This window comes from Solanum dulcamara, chromosome 9, assembly GCF_947179165.1.
Source record: "Solanum dulcamara chromosome 9, daSolDulc1.2, whole genome shotgun sequence".
Lineage (NCBI taxonomy): Eukaryota > Viridiplantae > Streptophyta > Magnoliopsida > Solanales > Solanaceae > Solanum > Solanum dulcamara.
The window spans coordinates 19308598-19328701 of record NC_077245.1 but is presented as its reverse complement, the minus strand read 5'-3'; the positions used below and the strand labels follow the sequence as shown (position 1 = coordinate 19328701).

At 32.8% G+C, this 20104-nt stretch overlaps 2 protein-coding genes across 3 annotated transcripts; one reads left to right on the top strand and one right to left on the bottom strand.

The window, feature by feature from the left end:
* Positions 1-2132: 2132 nt before the first annotated feature.
* On the top strand, positions 2133-6380 carry LOC129904534 (protein DETOXIFICATION 54). Of its 2 annotated transcripts, XM_055980092.1 has the most exons (5): positions 2133-2623; positions 2740-2794; positions 2927-2989; positions 3087-3959; positions 5546-6380. In XM_055980092.1, exons 3-5 carry the CDS (start codon positions 2936-2938, stop codon positions 6116-6118), a joined length of 1500 nt encoding a protein of 499 aa, XP_055836067.1. In that variant the 5' UTR covers positions 2133-2623; positions 2740-2794; positions 2927-2935; the 3' UTR covers positions 6119-6380. The 2 variants fall into 2 exon arrangements, with proteins under 2 accessions (XP_055836067.1, XP_055836068.1); XM_055980093.1 differs by lacking the exon at positions 2740-2794.
* A 10888-nt stretch (positions 6381-17268) lies between these two features.
* Positions 17269-19758, bottom strand: LOC129904426 (protein WHAT'S THIS FACTOR 1 homolog, chloroplastic-like). The gene has a single exon (XM_055979994.1). It carries the CDS (start codon positions 19652-19654, stop codon positions 17489-17491), a length of 2166 nt encoding a protein of 721 aa, XP_055835969.1. The 5' UTR covers positions 19655-19758; the 3' UTR covers positions 17269-17488.
* Positions 19759-20104: the final 346 nt, after the last annotated feature.

Sequence of the window (20104 nt, the reverse complement as noted above, 5' to 3'; positions counted from 1 at the left end):
AATCTTCATGAAGTATAAGGGGTCATTTGGTTGGGAACAAATTATCCTAGAATTAATTATCTTGAGATTAGTTATTCTGAGATAAGGTAGGATAACTTATCCCACCATATATATATGAGATAACTTATTCTATCACTATGATATAAATAGTGGAATAAGTTATCCCAAATTTATCAGTCAAACAAGACATCAAAATTTTATCTCAAAACTAATTTTTTATCTCATGATTATTTATATTTATTCCTTACACCAAAAGATTCCTAAGTGTGTAATTGAAAATTGACGAAAAGAGTGATGATGCAGTTGGCTATTTCTTAAATAAAACAGTGAAGAAATAATTTCATCACATGAGGATAGAACAACACGTGATACTTTCTAGAGGCTAAAATAGACATAAACAATTATTTAGGATCTATATGTAATGCTACTTGCAATACTACTTTCTGCTAGATAGCTTATTGTAATAAAAAAAAAAGGGATATTTTACTTAAATTTCATAGTGAAAAAATTCAATTACAATTTATTTTGATTTTTTTGGTAATTAATTGAATTTTCTTTTTTTTTTTCCAGATTTCGAATACATACGAATGACGCTTATACATCGCGATTTGATACATAAGTTATTTTCATGATACATCCCTAGTTGATACAAATCAAATACTGTAATATCAATGAACTTATGAATCAACTTACAACACCTAATATATCATGAACACAACAAAAATAGCAGTAAAACTTATGTTTTACTGATATATTTTGTATTTGGTTTGTATCAACTAGCGATATATCATGAAAATGTGTCAAATCGCGATGTATCAGTATCATTTCTATGTATCAGAAGAGAAATTTTTAAAATTTTTACATATAAAGTGTGTAATTTGATAATTTTTTCAAAAAAAAATCCTTATTTCAAATCTACTGCTGGCATTTCTTTAAAGACTTATTGCCAAAAAAAACAAATCGACAAAGAAAAGGTCAGGTCTTCTTTTTATCATTAAATTTCAAAAGATTTTGTGGGGGTTGTTTTGAAAGAAATGAGTTTGTAAACTTAGTTTTTAACAAAAAGGAGCTTTTATAGAATAAAAATCAAAAAACTTTTTTCAAAAAAGAGTTACTACAATTTTTATTTGTACAAACATGCAATTCAAGCAAATAAAAATATGGGTTCTGTTCACCTTACCTGTATCAACTTTTTCAAAAGTTAAACTACTAAAGTGGAACTTTTCATGAAATTACATTTTAGTAAATGTTAAACCCTCAATATCTATTAAGTAAACAAAAAAATTATAATCTATTAACGTATACTACTTGAAGTATTTGATTTGAATTCAATTCAACTTGTAAAAATAACATTCCCACACTCTTAGATATTGTGTTAAAAGAAGAAAAAAACATAGACAGCGTGCTAATATTATTTAAGCAGATTGTAATAAAATGGATATAATTTCTTCGTCAAACCTCAAATTTGAGTTATGAATATTTTTTGAGAAAAGACCCCTTCAATTTTAATTTATTTGTCTCACTTCCTTTTTAGTTCATTTACAATATATATATTATTTTATTTTTAATAACCTTCTAATTTTAACTTTTCACGTGACATGTTTAATATCATAAAATTAAAAAAAATTGGATCTATTTTATACATCTTTAATTTAAAATCACATAATTCCAAAAAAAATCATTCACTTTCTTAAACTCTTTCCTATCAAAGTAAAATCATACAAACAAACTATAAAATAGATGAATAGTAGGAAATATGTTCCTTTAATAATTCTTATGCGTGATAAATTTAAATTAATCGAACCTATGAGAAATAAAAAAAATATTCTAAGGCTATGTTGTTTGCGGGTGAAATTTATCCCGTGCATGCTCGAAAAATAGCAGCTACAATATTATCACAAGATTCAATTTTGTTTCTTAAACTTCTTAGTATCACGTCATAAATCAGACAAATATATTAAAATATATGTTTTCTTTAATAATTCTTATATGTCATGAATTCAAATTAATCGAAGTTATACGAAACAAAACGAAAACCCCAACCTTCAAACTCAAACGGGTGGTCCTTTCTTTTCCTTTCCCAAGTTCCTCTTATCTCCCCCTTTTACACACAGAGAGAGACGCACAACATAAATACACTTGTCAATGAAAATTTAACTGTATAAAGTGGTAGTGGAGCAGTAGTGAAAAAATAAATCCCATTGTCTCATTCTCCAACCCCTCCCTGCCTCTTGTTTTTTTATATGTTGAGGGAGGGAAGAGGGGAGGGGGAGGATAGGGGTCCCTATCCATCCATCCATCCACTACAAATAAATACTAGAGCAGAGTGCTTTCCTTTTCTCATGTGTCCTCAGGTCACAGTCGCCGCCATTATCATTACTTTCTACCACTTTAGTATACTACCTAAACAAAACCCCTATATGTATATGAGTGTATCATAATACTACTATACTTTAAAATAAAATAAAATGAAAAATAGTTATATATCCATTTTCCATTATATATACACACAACATATCACCACCCTATAGAATCCCATTGATTTTCTTTCCCTTTTCTCTGTGAATCTTGAAATTCAAACCATTTTGGTTTCAGTAACCGATGCTCAGGGGAAAACGTTAAGGTGGGTTGTTCGTTTTTTTTTTCATTGTTTTAGTTTCTTGATAGTGTAAAGAAAAGAAAAAAGAACAAATTTTGTGTGTTCTTCTTCATCATTTTCTTTTTCTTTTTGAGTTATAGTTTGAAGTGATTCTTGAAGTGCAACCTGTTTTGTCTTGGGAAACTGATAGCAGAGGTGGGTTTGTTTTGTTTTAGCTTCTTTTTTTTGTATGTAAAGAAAGAAAAGGTGAAATCTTGAATGATGGTTATCTTTCTTTAAGATACTGCATGCTATTTTAAGGAGTTTTCTTGACTATACATTTCTCAGGCTTGATCAATGGCAGAGAAAGACCCTGCCTTTTTCTCCCACAAACTGCCTACTGCTTCTCAGGTTTTCTTGTTTTATCCCCAAAGATTACAATTTTATTGTTTATGTGTGTTATAGAAGAGCCGTTGCTAAACTTGCATTTTGATTATTGAAAAAAAAGGTGGTGGAGGAATTGAAGGAGCTATGGGGAATGGCTTTGCCAATAACAGCAATGAATTTCTTAGTCTATGTTAGAGCAGTGGTGTCTGTTCTATTCTTGGGCAGGCTTGGAAGTCTAGAACTTGCTGGTGGAGCACTTTCTATTGGGTTCACAAACATAACTGGTTACTCTGTTCTTGTTGGCCTTGCTTCAGGTCTTGAGCCTGTTTGTAGTCAAGCTTATGGAAGCAAGAACTGGGACTTGCTGTCACTGTCTCTACAACGTATGATCTGCATACTTTTGTTAGCTATCATTCCAATAAGTCTTTTGTGGATCAATCTCGAGGCAATCATGCTTTTCATGTGTCAAGATAAGGAAATAACAGCAATGGCTGCAACTTACTGTATCTATTCACTTCCTGATCTTGCAACAAACACTTTGTTACAGCCCCTGAGAGTTTATCTGAGGTCACAGGGGGTAACTAAGCCTCAGATGTGGTGCACTTTTGTGGCAGTGCTCTTTCATGTGCCCTTGAACTATTTTTTAGTAGTGGTGATGGGACTAGGAGTTCCAGGAGTTGCTATGGCTTCAGTGCTGACTAATCTGCATATGATGGTGCTGATGATGGGGTATTTGTATGTTTATGGGAGGTGGGAGTGGAGATGGACGGCTGGGATTGGAGGGATTTGTGGTGAGTTGGGGCCACTGCTGAAGTTGGCAGTTCCTAGTTGTATAGGGATCTGTTTGGAATGGTGGTGGTATGAGATTGTGACTGTTCTTGCTGGATATTTGCCTAATCCAAGGCTTGCTGTCGCTGCTACTGGGATTATGATACAGACCACTAGCCTTATGTATACTGTTCCAATGGCCTTGGCTGGCTGTGTATCTGCTAGGGTAAGTTTCCATAAAACTGTGATTGCTTTGATTACGTGCACGGTGCAGCATATAATACACACTTAATGCTGCTAACATGATAAGAACTTTTATTTAAACATTACAATTTGTTTGTTTTCTTATGGTACTGCTTATTGATCGTGTTTGATTGAAAATGGAGTTTAGAACTTGTGGTTACGCGTAGCACGTAATTAAGGGAAATTGCTTTAGATACGTGACAAACCAACATATCTAAAGACTGACCCTGGACCACTTCTCTGGGGAGTCTGACTCAATTAAGTCAATAAGCTGTGTCTGCTCTGAAATGAAAAAGGAGTCAATAATTATGCAATTTTGTGCCAAACCAACTTCCTAGTCATGAAATCTGCTGAGCTCTCGCAAATCAGACCCACCCAAAAAAATCCCCGTCTGTGTGCTTTAACTTATGGATGGATGACATAGAGATATTCCTGCTACTGCAATTATTTATTCTAGCATAAATAAAGTGATGGTTAGTTGATAATGATCTTTGTAATGGTTGCTGACGAATTAGTACTAATGAATGGATATGTTCCAGTTTTTTGTAACTTGTCTGTTTGATCCTTGAGTTGTAACATATTGGTGCTTGTGAATGTTGTTGTCAAATTGACATATTTAATTGTGAAAAGATATGTGTCTGATTAATTAGGGGATAAGGGAATAACTTGCTTTAATTTGCTGGATGATTTGACCTCTTTGAATCAAATACATCGCAAATGCTTGTTGGTTGGTTCTCCTAAATCCTTTTTTAATGATTAAGCAAGTGCTTTAGAAGTGGAAAGCAGTTAGGCCATTTATACTTTTCCCATTCATTATTCCAAGTGACTGCTCATCTTTTGGTATTTACTGTAGTTAAGAACATATATTTGGGTAGTTTGGTGAAATAAGATCCTAAAAGGTAATGAAATGTGTCGACATTTTGTGCATATTGATTTGCAAGGAACCCCACAATGAACTTAAGTTTGTTGTCCTTTTAAGATTTGGTCCTTGAAGTTGCACTATATGTGATTCTTGTATTAGAGTGCTTGATTCTATATGATATATGAAGTCCATATCCTCTTTTTAGCTTTTTCATCAATTATACGTATGAGACTGTTGTTATGGAAATATTGGTTCTTGATTTCATGTAGTAACTAAAATACCAAAGAGACAGAGAAGCTTCTATTATAATTATAACATAAACTGGACAAAAACAGAAACTTTTCTCCTATATGGTATCATATAATCTTCCTAAAGATTGTATGCTTTTTGTCAGTTACTTGATCGCGTCATACTTTATGTATATCCCTATCCATCCGATTCAGTGAATGGTTACAGAAATCGTGCTAGGTGCCACATCTACGCCCTGTTGCTAATATATGACATAGCCATTTAACCAACTAGAGTTGACCAAAGATTTCATGCCTAAATAGTCATATCTCTTTGCTTATTTTATATGGTTGGCATTTTACTTCCATCGTAATTTTAATATCTCCAAATCTAATGTTATACCATTTTCGTTTATTGATGTTGTGGAGTTTTTGAAAAGAGATGTGAGGTTAGTTGTACTAATTTAATTTCAAATTCAGGTCGGGAACGAGTTAGGAGCTGGGAAACCATACAAAGCCAAGTTAGCTGCAGTAGTTGCATTAGCTTGTGCTTTTGTGATTGGATTCATAAATGTTATATGGACAGTGATCTTCAGGAACAAATGGGGAGGCCTATTTACAAAAGATGAGATGCTTCAAGCACTTGTTGCATCAGTTTTACCAATAATAGGGTTGTGTGAGCTCGGAAACTGTCCTCAGACCACCGGTTGTGGGATACTACGTGGAACAGCCCAGCCGGTTATAGGTGCACGGATCAACCTCGGCTCGTTTTACTTTGTGGGAACTCCAGTGGCAGTAGGCTTAGCCTTCTGGCTAAAAGTTGGGTTTAGTGGTCTATGGTATGGTCTGTTATCAGCTCAAGTAGCCTGTGCTATCTCAATTCTATATGCTGTGCATTGCTGCACAGATTGGGAAGGCGAGGCATTGAAAGCGAAGAAACTGACCAACTTGGAGATGATAGGGCATAGAGATGACACAACAAGTGATGATGATGAACAAAATGTCCTTTTGGTTAATGAGATGATCAAGGACAAGTTTGATGATGTTCCATAAAGAAAGGTTAAGCAAACAAGTATGGAATATTATTTGGAGGTTTTTTTTCTTTTTTTAGGGGGGGGCTGTCTTTTTGTTGTTTAGTTGCTTTTTTCAAGGCATGGTTTTGTAAAAGAAAGAAAAAAAACAAAAGGAATACATATCATGGTGTCCCATACAAAAATGTTGTTCCATAATTTCAGGCTCTCTAATATAATAACATTTTGCTTTGAGTTGCTCACCCATACAAGTGGTTCCTATATTATATTAGGGTGTTTACCTATATTTTTGGTGTCCTATAGTTAACTTTTACTTTTATGACTTTCTGTATTTGAATACTTAATTTGCTATTGACACCAATAATGTTGCTTAATAGGGAGTAAGAGTAGAACTACAGACTAATTAGGTTAGGTACCTATAAGAGTCTTTTTTAATATTTTGATTGGAGAAAATCTTGTATTGGGTGTATTATTTTATTTGAATGTTTAGTTTCTGTCTTAATTTAATTAGAATGTCGGCCAATGGGTACATATCGAACGTATTTCTTTTCAAGTAACAACATAGACAGTTTTTAATTGATAGATATTTTTGGATATTCTATCCGAATAATTTTGGAAATGAGCGATCTTGAACTTTTAATTCCACTTGTCTTATAAATGAAACTTTAGATTACTAAATTTTAATTTTTGATCTCGAAGATTTATCCGTGGAGCAAGTGGAGGTTAAAAGTTTAAGAATAATTATTTTTAAAATTATTTTAGTGTGAGATTTTTACCACATCTAACTAAATGAAAGAAAGTTAGAGATGGGTGGCCGCCTATTTCTTAAATAAATATAAAGGACTTTCCTTTTCCTTATAGGCTAACTTCCTCCCAAATGCAAATTATTTTTCATACTCTGATTCCATGAATAATTCTATATTTTCTAACAAATAATAAATGTGTATGAGCATATTTTTGTTTTTGTTTTTCATAGACCGTAGTCACCATACAAACTCAAAATTGAGTACAACACAAAGACAACGCAAATTCTCATGCAAAATGAAATGGTTATATGATTTTTTACTAATAATCTCCCTTCATTTTTTTACGTTACTATGCAAATTTTTACTATTTCATTTAAGCTCATAAGTTAAAAGGCGAGTTCTACAAAATTATATATAATTGAAGAGCTCAATTAACAAAAAGACGTGAAATTCATGAAGTGATCAAGAAGGCATAGATATGATACTGTTTAGCCTTGTATGTTTACTTTTCCTATTTGTATGATTCAGTTTTGTGTGTTAGGTGGGGTGGATCTAGAGGGTATTGATGGAACTCACCTGGACACGATATATATAAAATCTTTAATCAAAGTCTTGTCACCCTGCCCGCTTGGCTAAAGCGAACGAATGGATTTCATAAGAAGAAACTTCTTAGCGACCTACTGCCCTACCACCAATATATATAGAGAGAGATATATATATTTTGAACATTCTGAATATAATATTAGAGGTTGATTTAGTAGTTGAAAGGGTTCAATCTTTAACACTATATTTTTACTTTTTAAATACGTTAGTGAAAATTCTAAATCCGTGTCCATGTTAGAGAGAAATAGAAGTGGGATCCAAACAGGTGCCATTTATAGGAGAAGAAAAAAGTAGTGGATGGGGAAGACTAGATGAAGATTTAGTGTTTATTAGTGTGCGTGTGGGGGGGCGGGCATGAAACAGACAACTCAATATAGCTCATCTAAAAAGTATTTCTCTAAAGCCTCTTTGGACACTGCCATTCTCCCTTTTTACAAATTACAACAAAGTATATGAGTATCTCAATTATTTTTATCAGATATTTGTTATTTTAACTAGTGTTATTCCGAGTAATTCTATCAACTAAAGCTAGGAAAATTGGAATTTGTGCCATTTTTTTCTTTTTATTATGACTATCTTACTCAGTTATTTCATGCACATATTAGTTATTTTATCGAATATTTGCTACTTCAACTAGCATTATCATACGGATATCATATGGAGTAACCATGTTCACTGAAACTATATTGATTATTTTATCAAATATTTGTCGTCGCAACTAAAAACTGGATCAAAATTGAGGGTAAAAATTGACGGACATGATCGATTTTTTAAAGAAAAATCAACGTCAAATCGATGGACTGTGCATTACTGATTTTAACTTCATTGCTTTCATAAAATCGATGGACATGGTCGATTCGAGGGACAACCGACCCTGTCCGTTGATTTTTCAAAAATATACATAAAAAAATGTAGATACTTGGAATCAAACTAGGTATTTTCTATGATTTTGGACAATTCTACACTCGATCACACAATTTTTTTGATGAAATATTTTTATCGTTTTTATTTGTACTCTTCAACTACAATTTTGCATTTTAAAAATTGATCATGTTTGTCGATTTTTGTAAGAAAATTAATTTTTTAAAAAAACTAGGGATTGCGTCGATTTTTTTAAAAATAACTATAAATTTTGAGCGAAAAAAATTCGATGGATGCCCATCGATTTTGTATTTTTTTTAAAAAAATAAAACCGATGAACAAGGTCAATTTTCTCTTGAGTTTTTGGACCTCAAATTTAAAACTTACACTGCTGAAATTCTCCAAAAATATACTATCGCATCCATCAATATTTATGATGAACTTAAGAGGTTCCTTTTGGAGGTGGAAGTAGACGATATCACAAAAACGTATTGAGGATTATTAATTAGTGATGATACGAGAAAAGTTAAATTACTTTGAAATACGAAAGAAAAAATGTTTGTGGTCGAGACTGTTTTGTTTTATTTTGATTAATTAGATTGTTTATTTTCTTGTGGGGATGACTTCATTTTCTTTTTGTTTTTTTAAGGAAATAATATAGGTCATCTCATCGATGTGGGATCAATCAAAGTAATAAAATAATATAATATAAAATAAAATAAAATATTTTCATAAACTTTGTTTTTTGGGATGACTTCATGAATCATGAAAGACGAAAAGGTAATTAAAGGGCTTGTAATGCCTTTTAAATAGAATATTTTAAAGAAGAATATGCTGATATTTTTATCACCTTTGAAATACTGTTTTTAAAGGCTAAATGTTCGACAACACAACAAATAATTTATCCATTTTTGAGCAGTTCATGGATATATAAATATTGGTGTTAATTAGGTTCAAATTCAATTTATAAGGGAATGAGATTCAAAATAACAGTAATCGAATAAATGCGACCATCAAATCCATAGGAAATCAAATTATTACAATAAGAAATTCAACTTTAGTCATCTTTTTGGTACAATTAATGGATGCTTTAAAACAAAACCCTACAAATCATTTGACTTTTGCTATATCCAAGAACAAATGAATTACAGAATCATATACTCCCTCCGTCCAATTTTACTTGTCACTATTTAATAAAAGAGACATTTAGTGATCATATATTTTGTCCCAAAAATATTTAGTGACAATTGATTTAATGTCATTGCATTATTCAGAGTCAAAGTCGTTAAAGTCATTAACGACATTCATATAGAGTATTGGTTATAAATATTCATATTTATTATTGCAGCTAAATATAATATAGCGATAATTATATTATTGTCGCGAAAGAATTATCGATAAATCCTTTATTTGTTGTTGTGTATCCACTATACTAAAAATATAGATGTTCATATTTACTTGTCTAGTTTGAAAACTCAAAAAATATTTCACCATTTTATACCTATTTTATCGTTATTATTAAGTACTACTACTAATCATTTTCAATTTATTTTCTAATGAATGAGATAACTTATAATAAGAAGAAGTGATATAATAAAATTATTATTTTATTTATTATTTCTCAAAGGAAGTGTGACAAAAAAAAATTAAGAGGAGGATGGAGTACTTTAATATGATGATTTGGATCTAGGAGATATTTAAATCATGATTTAATTAGTACTTGACTTAGTATAGTTTATATAGTCATGTCATGCCATCAAGTATACTTTGGTGAAGGGTCTCAATTATGTTAAGGACGTATAAAATTAAATATATATTTATAATAATTAATATTTAACCTTTTTATATCATTTTTTTTATATAAAAAATCGTCTCAAAAATGGGTCCGCCCAATGCCAAAGGGAAGATAGACGTGTAAAGAAAATTGTGACGGATACGAGCCAAACAGCATATATTTTCAACTATGAGTATATAACTATATATTTATAGTAATATTCTACGAATTTCGATTTGAAGTTGTGAATCCGCATATAATAATCTATATAAAAAAAAGTACTTGAAACCTATAAACTCTTTATCTTTTTTCAACGTGGAATAAACTTGCTGCACTTACACCTAGATTAAAAAAATTTAGGTAGAATTAGTATATTGATGACCTTTTAGTATATTTCATTTAGATATTTGAACTATGATTTATTCTAATTGATAGTTGAAGAAATGGAAAAGTATTCCTATCTCCTAGCTCGAATTTTTTTAAAATAACTTTTGTATGTAATTTTAAGCGTTTGTTATGTAGATAAGTTAATTACATAAAATATGTCATGTTCTTTAATTATATGAATTAACCTCAATAAGCATAAAATCGCACATGATTGTCCCAATTGAGGGTTGATGTTTATAATTAAAAGAGGTAACATGTTTTATGTGGTTAACATATACACACGTAATGAGTGTTTGAGAAATGAATACACATGTTGTCGCTTTTTCAAAATTTGAGTAGGAAATATCTAATAAAAATACTTTTGAAATGAGTAATAAAAATACTTTTGAATGAGTAATAATAAAAGTTTTATCATGCATTCACATATACTCAATTAAAACATATTATAATTCGAATGTGTAAATAAACTATATTGACAAATAATTTCAGAAATTGTTGATGTATTCTGCCTTGTTTGTGCAGAAACTTAAATCACAACTCATAGTTCAATAATTTAATACCTATATATATGTTTTCACCTCTGATGTAATTAACACAAAATGTACTTAGGTTAGTATTTTCTTGAGTCAATTTCTCCCACATGAAACTCTTGTTCAATAGGCGTGAATGATTAAACTAAATACATATAACGGCTAAACATGACCTGTTACGTACGTTTAGTGTCACTAATTGATCACATGTAACGTGTTAAATGTTAATTATTACTATTTATGAGTCAAATTGCCCAACAGTTACAAGTAACAAAAAGGGTGTAAACTTCGTTTACATCAATGCAATGACAAATTAAATTTCATTGGAAAACGTACGTTAGGGTATTGGAATATTTGTTAGGAACACAAAGATTTTGATCATAGCATATTATATATCTCGAGAAGGGTAAAAATATGATTTACCACTCACATGTAACGTGATAGCATAATATATGTTAGGAATATTATGTAGCAAAACCGGGTTTATTTTAGACATTTCCATTTTATAATCAATAATTAGCAATCTACTTCACAGTTCACAGTATTTGTTAAGAATGTCAAACGAGCAAGTCGAACTGAATTTGAGGGGTCAAAATCAGTTGAATGAATAAATGGGCTAAAAATTGAATCATAATTCAACCCGTCCAATTCTTATTAAGTTTTAAATTATTTATTTATTTTAACAAAGTACCTAATAAACTTTTTTTCTATATATAATTATACATAATATGTCAAATAAAAAAAATATTTGAATAGTTTCTAATGAATCAATTTGGATTGTATGTTAGCCCAGTTTTTAAGTGAATTAAATTAATGCTAAGAGCTAATTATATCATATTCCTATTCTTTTTCAAATTACAAAAATTTCTTATATTTGGTGAAATCCGGATGCTTCCCAAAAACGTCCCGATACATCACGTCTCGATTTCGGATACATCCCTCAACGTCCCGATGCATCGCGTTATGATTTCGGAAACATCACTCAATGTCTAAATACATCACGTAAAGTGATGTATCCGGGAATAGGAGAGAGTAAGAATTTTTGTAATTTTTTTCAAATGGTAGGAAATTTTAGAGAATATGATAAAATAAATTGTGTATTTAAGTAATTTTTCCATTAAAGTAAGCGAATCAAAATAAACTAGTTAATCATTAATCCGACCAAACTTAAGCGGGTTGAAATCATGAAATTATGAACTGATTATTTCATATAAATGCTATAAAAGTATAAAATCTATCATATTTATAGCAATAAAAACTTTTTTCCCCAAACATAGCAATATTATTAAAACAAAATACATACAAAAAGTAATAAATTGATTTTGTTTACCCGTTTAAAAATACATATTGACGCGGACATAGGAGAATACATACTAAAAAAAAATACAAATCAAGAAACTCACCTTCGTAAGTCGATTTTACTGACTTCAAGAAAAGGTCGGTATTTTTAGGTCAGTTTTCACTTTTTTTTAGTGGTGATAGTTTTACTGAGCTTACGGACTAGAAAGCTATACAGATTTTCTACGGGACCAGATTGTTTCCAGTAGGGGTTTATAGATTGACTTGTACCTGCTAAGCGTATGGGTTCCCGTCAAATTATATCGATTGTTTGTTTGTACCTACCGAGCTTTTGCTAGCTGGGTTAGGTTATTGTTTGATTATAATGGTATGATTCATGTCAGGAATTATTGGATTGTATTGTGACTATTCTTGACTCGCTTCAATGATTACCTTCGCTATTTTATGGCATTAGCTAGGTCGAATTGATTGTTGAATTGAATATGATTTGTGAGGTTTGGGTTAAGAACAAGTAAGTACGTTCTGACTATCCCTTGATTCTATACCTGATTACTTACAGTACTTTACCGTATTAGTTTCAGTTATTCAATTGTCTTATATACTTGGTATTTGTATCGACGCTCCGTTGCCTAGAGGCACTGCATTCATGCCTACAGTTCCTGACATATATGTAGACATGCTTCTTCAATAAGGTCGTCAAGTTCAGTTGATTGGTAAGCTCCACTTCATTCAGAGTTGCCAAGTTCAGAGTTTGGGAGTCTACGATTATATATGGCTGAAGAGTAGGTCAGGGCTTTGTCCCGGCCAAATACTATACTCTTAAAGGCTTGCAGACTTGGGTCATGGCATAGTACGTTTCGGTCGTCCGTGCTGGTCTTACTAGTTGTTCTTATCAGCATGGCAGCCTTATCAACCTCGTATGTATCTCTTGCTATTATAGATATCATAACGGTCTTGTCTATCCGCATAGCGATTGACATGTTTTTATTATGAACTATTGGGTTAGCTAAAATAGTTGTTGTTGCAGGATTCTCTGATTATGGCCTTGCTAGGCTTGGCTTCTGTTTGCTGAGTCCTAGTTATCTGTGAATGTAGAGTTTGGTTGATATATTCCAATAGTGTACACATCCAGCTAGATTCGCTCAAAGTCAAGTATGGCATCAGATGAGGTTGGAGCGTGACACATTTTTACCTTATTAACTCACTTAAATGATCTAATAAATTTTCGAATCTATCATTATGTTTGCTCTAGTTTTTATTTTTATTTTTTATGTTGAAATGGTTTTTACGTGAATTGGCATAAACAAATTGACGTAGACAAGTTTTTATCAAGCCCTAAATGTATCAACAGCAAAATAATAGGTACCCAAAATACTAGAAGAGTGAAAGTTGTGTCATCTTTCCAAGTGTGCGGCTGAATAGAGCAGGCATACAGACAAACAAAGCAATAACTTTGTTTCCCCTTTCTTTTAATTTCTTTTACCTTTGCAGCACTAATTTTTTTTCCATTGCTTTCTCATGACATTGTTCAATTTTAGTACTTCCACTTACTGAGTAATGAGTATTGCCAAAGTTGGGCAATTATATGCAAAGGAGGGAACTCCAGTAAAAGAAGAAATTCCATTATTCACCAATCACATTGATGGAGTTTCTTTGAATATATACACATTAAAGACCATAGCAAAATTACATGCTTCTTCTTTACGAATGACCCGAATGTCATTCATAAAATGGCATATTCATTGTGTATATATCAAATACCGCCTTTTTATTTTTTGTTACATGTACAAAATTATCAGCACGAAGTTTATGACTTGGATGCCGGAATGTAGGTCTGGTGATTCATGACTATCGGATGAGCAAGATATGTGGAAGATGGTGGCTTTGCCTCCTCATTCCCTTTTGCCTATGCGTGATGCTCACGAACAACTAATTATCTCTAAGAGAGACCTAAACTTCCTAACCCTGCCTTGTTGCAGCAAGATTATCGGTCTGAAAGTGCTGGAAAGAAGAATCCAAATAACTATAGATACAAAGCATGTTTTTTCCAAGACGTGTAGGGCGCCAACCTTACAAATGGGAAATATCAACTCCGTTCATGATCAAGTTACAACCTAAACTTTATGACCATATTATGTTAAGAGTAAGATGAATGAGAGTTAAGAAGCAGGCGCAGCTACTTTCCCAGCCCACGAACTTTAATGGAAAAGAATTATATGCTAAAAAATCAGTACCATCCTCTGCTCAAACCATTCAAAATAGAGGGGATGCAAAAGGCATGCATCCAAATCTGACATTGAACTGATAAGAATGAGATTAAGCAGAAAAGTTGCATGACAAACACTCCATTTCCAAACAAAACAATCACAAAATATCCATCCATACACAAAATTCATCCATAATATCAGATAAAGGTTAAATATAATTTCTTCAATCCCTAATACCATAATTACCTGGTGCTATGTTAACAATCCAGAGCTCGAAGAAACTGAGAACACGTTTAGGATGCCTTTTACGTTCAAACATTAAGAGTATACTTTTGCAACCAAGTTATCTGGGCAAGAGGTCAACACATGAATATCAAACTAGAAATCATTTGATAATAGGACAAATCACCAAAGCAAAGGGATGCCACCCAGAACAAAGAATAAAACCTTACGTTGAACATAGCAGAAGAGTGTTAAGACTTAACCAAAACTCAATTATCACCTGCTCCACCAAATACTGCACTATGTTCACTTGATTGGCTTTTGGTCTGGACAATTTGCTAAGCAAAAACAAAGTTAATAATCCTCAATACTCCCTTCTTTTGAGTTGCTGACTGTGTGTATGAAGCAATGGTGCAAACCTTTTGCATGGACAGGAGGTCATGCCTAGGAGCCATTGGACTGTTCATAAAAGAAGCCACCAGGTATAAAACGAGTTTCCGGGAAAGAGGAGGGATTAACTGAGTTAGCTGTAACTCCATCAAGAATAGCTTGAAAGAGCATTCATTAAAGAGGGAACGAAAAAGCCACCCCCATCAGCCAAAAATATTAACATGTTTAACCCCAAAACACCATGTGCCAATCATATTTGGTTATTTGCAAGTAGTTTTTATCAAAGATATTCAACCAGAACAAGATAAAGCAGCTAGCTACTGCAATATCAAAAGTTAATAGGATAAGATGATCAAGGGTCAAAGAACCAAAAGTTATTAGAAGGATGGAGTTACGGTTCACTTCACTCTTAGATGAATGGTTCATTTTACTCTTATGCAAATTGCAAAACTTTATCAATAAAATGGTTCATTTTTACTCTGATATAAATGCATAATATCATCCCTCACAAAGAACAAAGCCTCTAAATGAATTGGATTCATACAATCAGCTTGAAGACTATATCAAAGCTAAAAATCATAAACCAAATAATTCATCATAGCAACAGAATTTCATAGGGGTTTAACATAAAATAGTCCTTGTAGTAATGAGTTTGTAGCATAATGCTAGAGAACGATTCCAATCACATCAATTGAACAGGCAGCCTCTAAACATGTAAAGAAAATCACAACAAATAAGCTTTAATAAAACCATAAAAGAACTTGTGATAGACCGGAGGGACTCAGAGAAGAGAACATTATAAAACCAAAAAGGGAAAAATCATTAGGCAGGAAAATCAAAAACCAAACTGAGAGAATGAACTTCCTCATAGCAGCAGACCATCAATGAAGGATCCAGCAAGTTTTACATTGATGGAGTTAAGACCACATTTATTTTTGAAGATGAAGAAGGTAACATTTGTTTTTTTCTCTTTTGGCTAATAAGGTAAGAAGGTAACAGTTGTTAGGATCACATTGATATGATTCCCACATACATTTCTTCTTACTTAACTCCAGACCTGCTCTATAATTGCTCTTCTTCTTTTTTTGAGAAGACAATACTCATTTTTCTTAACTCTGTTGGTGACATACAGACCGGATACAAACAGTATATTTGTCATGAGAACTAACTGCGCATACGTATTATTCAACCCACCATTGTCTTATCTCCATATAACTTTCCCTGTCATAAACTCATTCTTCCTCACCAAAAACCCTTTCAATTAAAGACTAACTATTTTGTTATGTTTTGCACTCATTCAATTTCTTCAGGATTTCTAGAATTTTTATCCAAATGACTGGCCTAAACCAGAATACTGATGATATCTTTAAGCAGAAAATTATTGTCTGTCGTCCTTGCTTTAAGTTAAATGCTTCACCATTCTACAACGAAAATACTATAGTTGGAATGATTTCAAAGTAACTGAGACAGAGAAAACAAACACAAGCAGAACCAATATTTTTTGTTTAAGGGATAGAAATGTACTTACTGATTTTTATTGATGCAAAAAAAATTAACAAAAGCAGCAAAAGTAAGAAGTTAAAAAGGGCCTGATGGGCATTTGTACAGATGTACTGCATTTGGACAAAAGTTCACTGCTTATTGTGTTATCAATTCTAGGGAGAATTAGATGTTAAGATTATACTAGAATTTGCCTGTATCATATGGTCATGATAGATTGCTAAGCTGCATGTTTTGTGTCAATATCATTTCCAGAGTAACACATTTGTTCTATAACATAAGAAGTAAAAAGAAGAAAAATGTGCTAGTTTCTACTCTATGCTTGATGATATGAGCAGTCTTGATGGGTTAAAATGTAATATCTGTGAGATTGACACTTGTGACATATCCATAACACACAAGCAGATGGGTAAAATTAACAAAAGATAGATAACTTTAAAAGGAAAAAGAGCACCAGATTGATTAAGGAGATGAACAAGTGTCTAAAACACGCGATACGTCAAGACTTAATCAATTTAGTGTTCTAATCATTATAAGAATCCTAAGACTTAATTGGAGGATGACTTACAATCTTGAGAAACCACACCAAAGATACAGGAAACTCATGTAAGCTGATAAAGAGCAGGTAAAATCAGCAGGTGAGACATCATAAATTACAGGACAAAAAGCAAAATAATAAACATGATAATAAAGTCTATACACATCAATCAGTTAAGAATCACACAGGAAAATTCGCTTAAATTACCAAAATTAGATGAGACAAGATTCTGCAATATGTTGTTACAGCCTTTGCATATGTGAGTAAGAACTGACAAACCTAAAACAACCAAAAGCAAGCCTATTGTGCACTGCCTTCGCAGAGCGAATAGCTTTTCATGGTGTGGAATTCCTCCTCTGTTCAGATGTTCCCCGGTTTCTACGAAGATCAAATTTGTTACTTGATCTCCGGTGAGCATATTGCTTATCATTAGTCTCCGGCCTCCTAGAAGATCGAGAAGTTCTTTCATTGGTTCTGTTGGAACTTCTTCCTGCCGAAGTCTTCAGTGAATTTATTGGAAGCTTTCTATCCTCATATCTTGTCCGAGCATCTTGCTCACTGTTATTTTCTGCTCTCCAAGACGATCTTCTTGATGTTCTTTCCACATCTCTGTTGGAACTTCTCCCTGCTGAAGTCTTCAATGAATTTATTGGAAGCTTTCTGTCCTCATATCTTGTCCCAGCATCTTGTTCACCATTATTTTCTTCTCTCCAAGACGATCTTCTTGATGGTCTTTCTACATCTCTGTTGGAACTTCTTCCTGCCGAAGTCTTCAATGAATTTATTGGAAGCTTTCTGTCCTCATATCTTGTTCGAGCATCTTGCTCACTGTTATTTTCTGCTCTCCAAGACGATCTTCTTGATGTTCTTTCCACATCTCTGTTGGAACTTCTTCCTGCCGAAGTCTTCAATGAATTTATTGGAAGCTTTCTGTCCTCATATCTTGTCCCAGCATCTTGTTCACCATTATTTTCTTCTCTCCAAGACGATCTTCTTGATGGTCTTTCTACATCTCTGTTTCGATTTCTCCCCGAGGACGTCCTCGGAGAGATAGCTGAAGTCTTCCTATCATAATCTCTTGTCCTCGAGTATAATCTTTGGCTAGGCCTCCTATCATCATCTCTTGTCCTCGAGTTTAATCTTTGGCTAGGCCTCCTATCATCATCTCTTGTCCTCGAGTTTAATCTTTGGCTAGGCCTCCTATCATCATCTCTTGTCATTGAGTTTCTATCATCAATTCTTGTCCTCAAGTTTAATCTTTGGCTAGGTTTCACATCTCTAGTCTCATTGTCCGTCTCGTCATCATGGTAGTCATTATGCACATCATCAGAATCCTCATCATCGTCTTCTTCTTCTTCATCTTCCATATCAACATCAGTTTCCTTTGCATCACCTTCTTTCAGATCATGACTACCTTTTTGCTGCATATCTTTCGATTTTTTATCCTCCATAACCTTGTTCATGAGATAAACATACTTATACCTCAGTTCCATCAACGAGTTCTTCTGAATCAACATTCCCCTTTTATAGCCCTCCTTCAATACCACAGTATGTGTGTCGATCTTACTGGACACATAGAATATCCCTGGATGCAACAATAATGCCCTCTTAAACCTAGATCGAAGTCCCAAATACTCTCCTATCAAAAGCAAATTATCTTTCTCCGCCTTCTTCCCAACACAAAGACTAAGAATTTCATGCAAAATTATCACTGCCCACTTATCAGCTTCATCATTCTTTGCAGGAAGATTCTTTACGTTCTCATATGGCGAAATATAAGGCAATTTTTTCCATTCATCAACCCATTTCTTGTACTTCTTATCCATCTCAAACCCGTTCGAATACTTCAAATCAAACTTAACTAACAAATCTTCACTTTCACATTTCATTGCTTGTTTTTCCAAAAAGGAAACAGCAAGCTCATGACTCCAACAAACTAACTCTAACATTGACTCATTATTCACCTGAAAATAATCAGGATATTCTGGTACTATAGTTTCCACATAATCATTACACAAACCCAAATCCCATTTAAGCTTATCAATAACATGTAATGGAATTTTATTAATTTTACCTATCATCAAAAGCTTCAAAAGCCTATCTGCAACATCTTCTTTATAACTCACACTTTGGTAGAATAAGTCTTCATCTGAATCAAGACTGAGAATTTCTGGGGTTAACTTGATATGGGGGTGTATGTTTATGCTAGCTGGGAAAAATTCTTGGAAAATTGAAGGGTATTTTCTGATAAGTTCAATGGGTCGAGATGGGATTTGTAGAGAATCTTTAGATTGTGTGATGATGTTTAAGGGAATAGATTTTGATGGTTCAGATTTGATAAGGTTCTTGATGTTGAGAAGTGGTTTGAGATTTTTTTCTCTTTCGACAGCGTGGTCGAGTCCACGATCTCTTACATGTTTGAGGGAAAGGGCATCGTCGAATAGTGTCCGCCATTGTTGACGCTGGTGGTGGCTTCGACGGAGGAGGAAATGCATGTACATAATTTGGGGGCTGCTGTTTGCAAGGGTTTAAGGAGGGCTTTTGAGACTCGTACAGAAGCCGCTAACAAGAGGAAGTTGCCTGGGGTTGTTGGGGTATTTTGGGGAATTGGGCAGTTATTTCTATTAAAAATGGTTTTAAAATATTTTTTTTATACCTTTTGATTTATAAATATCTTTCGCCTTTGTTTTTAATTGAAAGATAACCCTCCTTTCACTTCTTGGTATAAAAATACTCTCAACCCCAATTTAATTTAATTTTATTCTTTTACAAATTAATTAATTGCTTTATTTGTTCTAAAAATAATTTTTTATTTATTCAAATTCTTAATATTAGTTCATCCCAAAATATTCAAGTCTAAAAAATAAAATAAAGAATTTATTGTGTAAAAATAAAAAAATAAAAGTCTTATATTTTTAGACTTCTTTCCGATTCTTTTCCTCTATGACCTT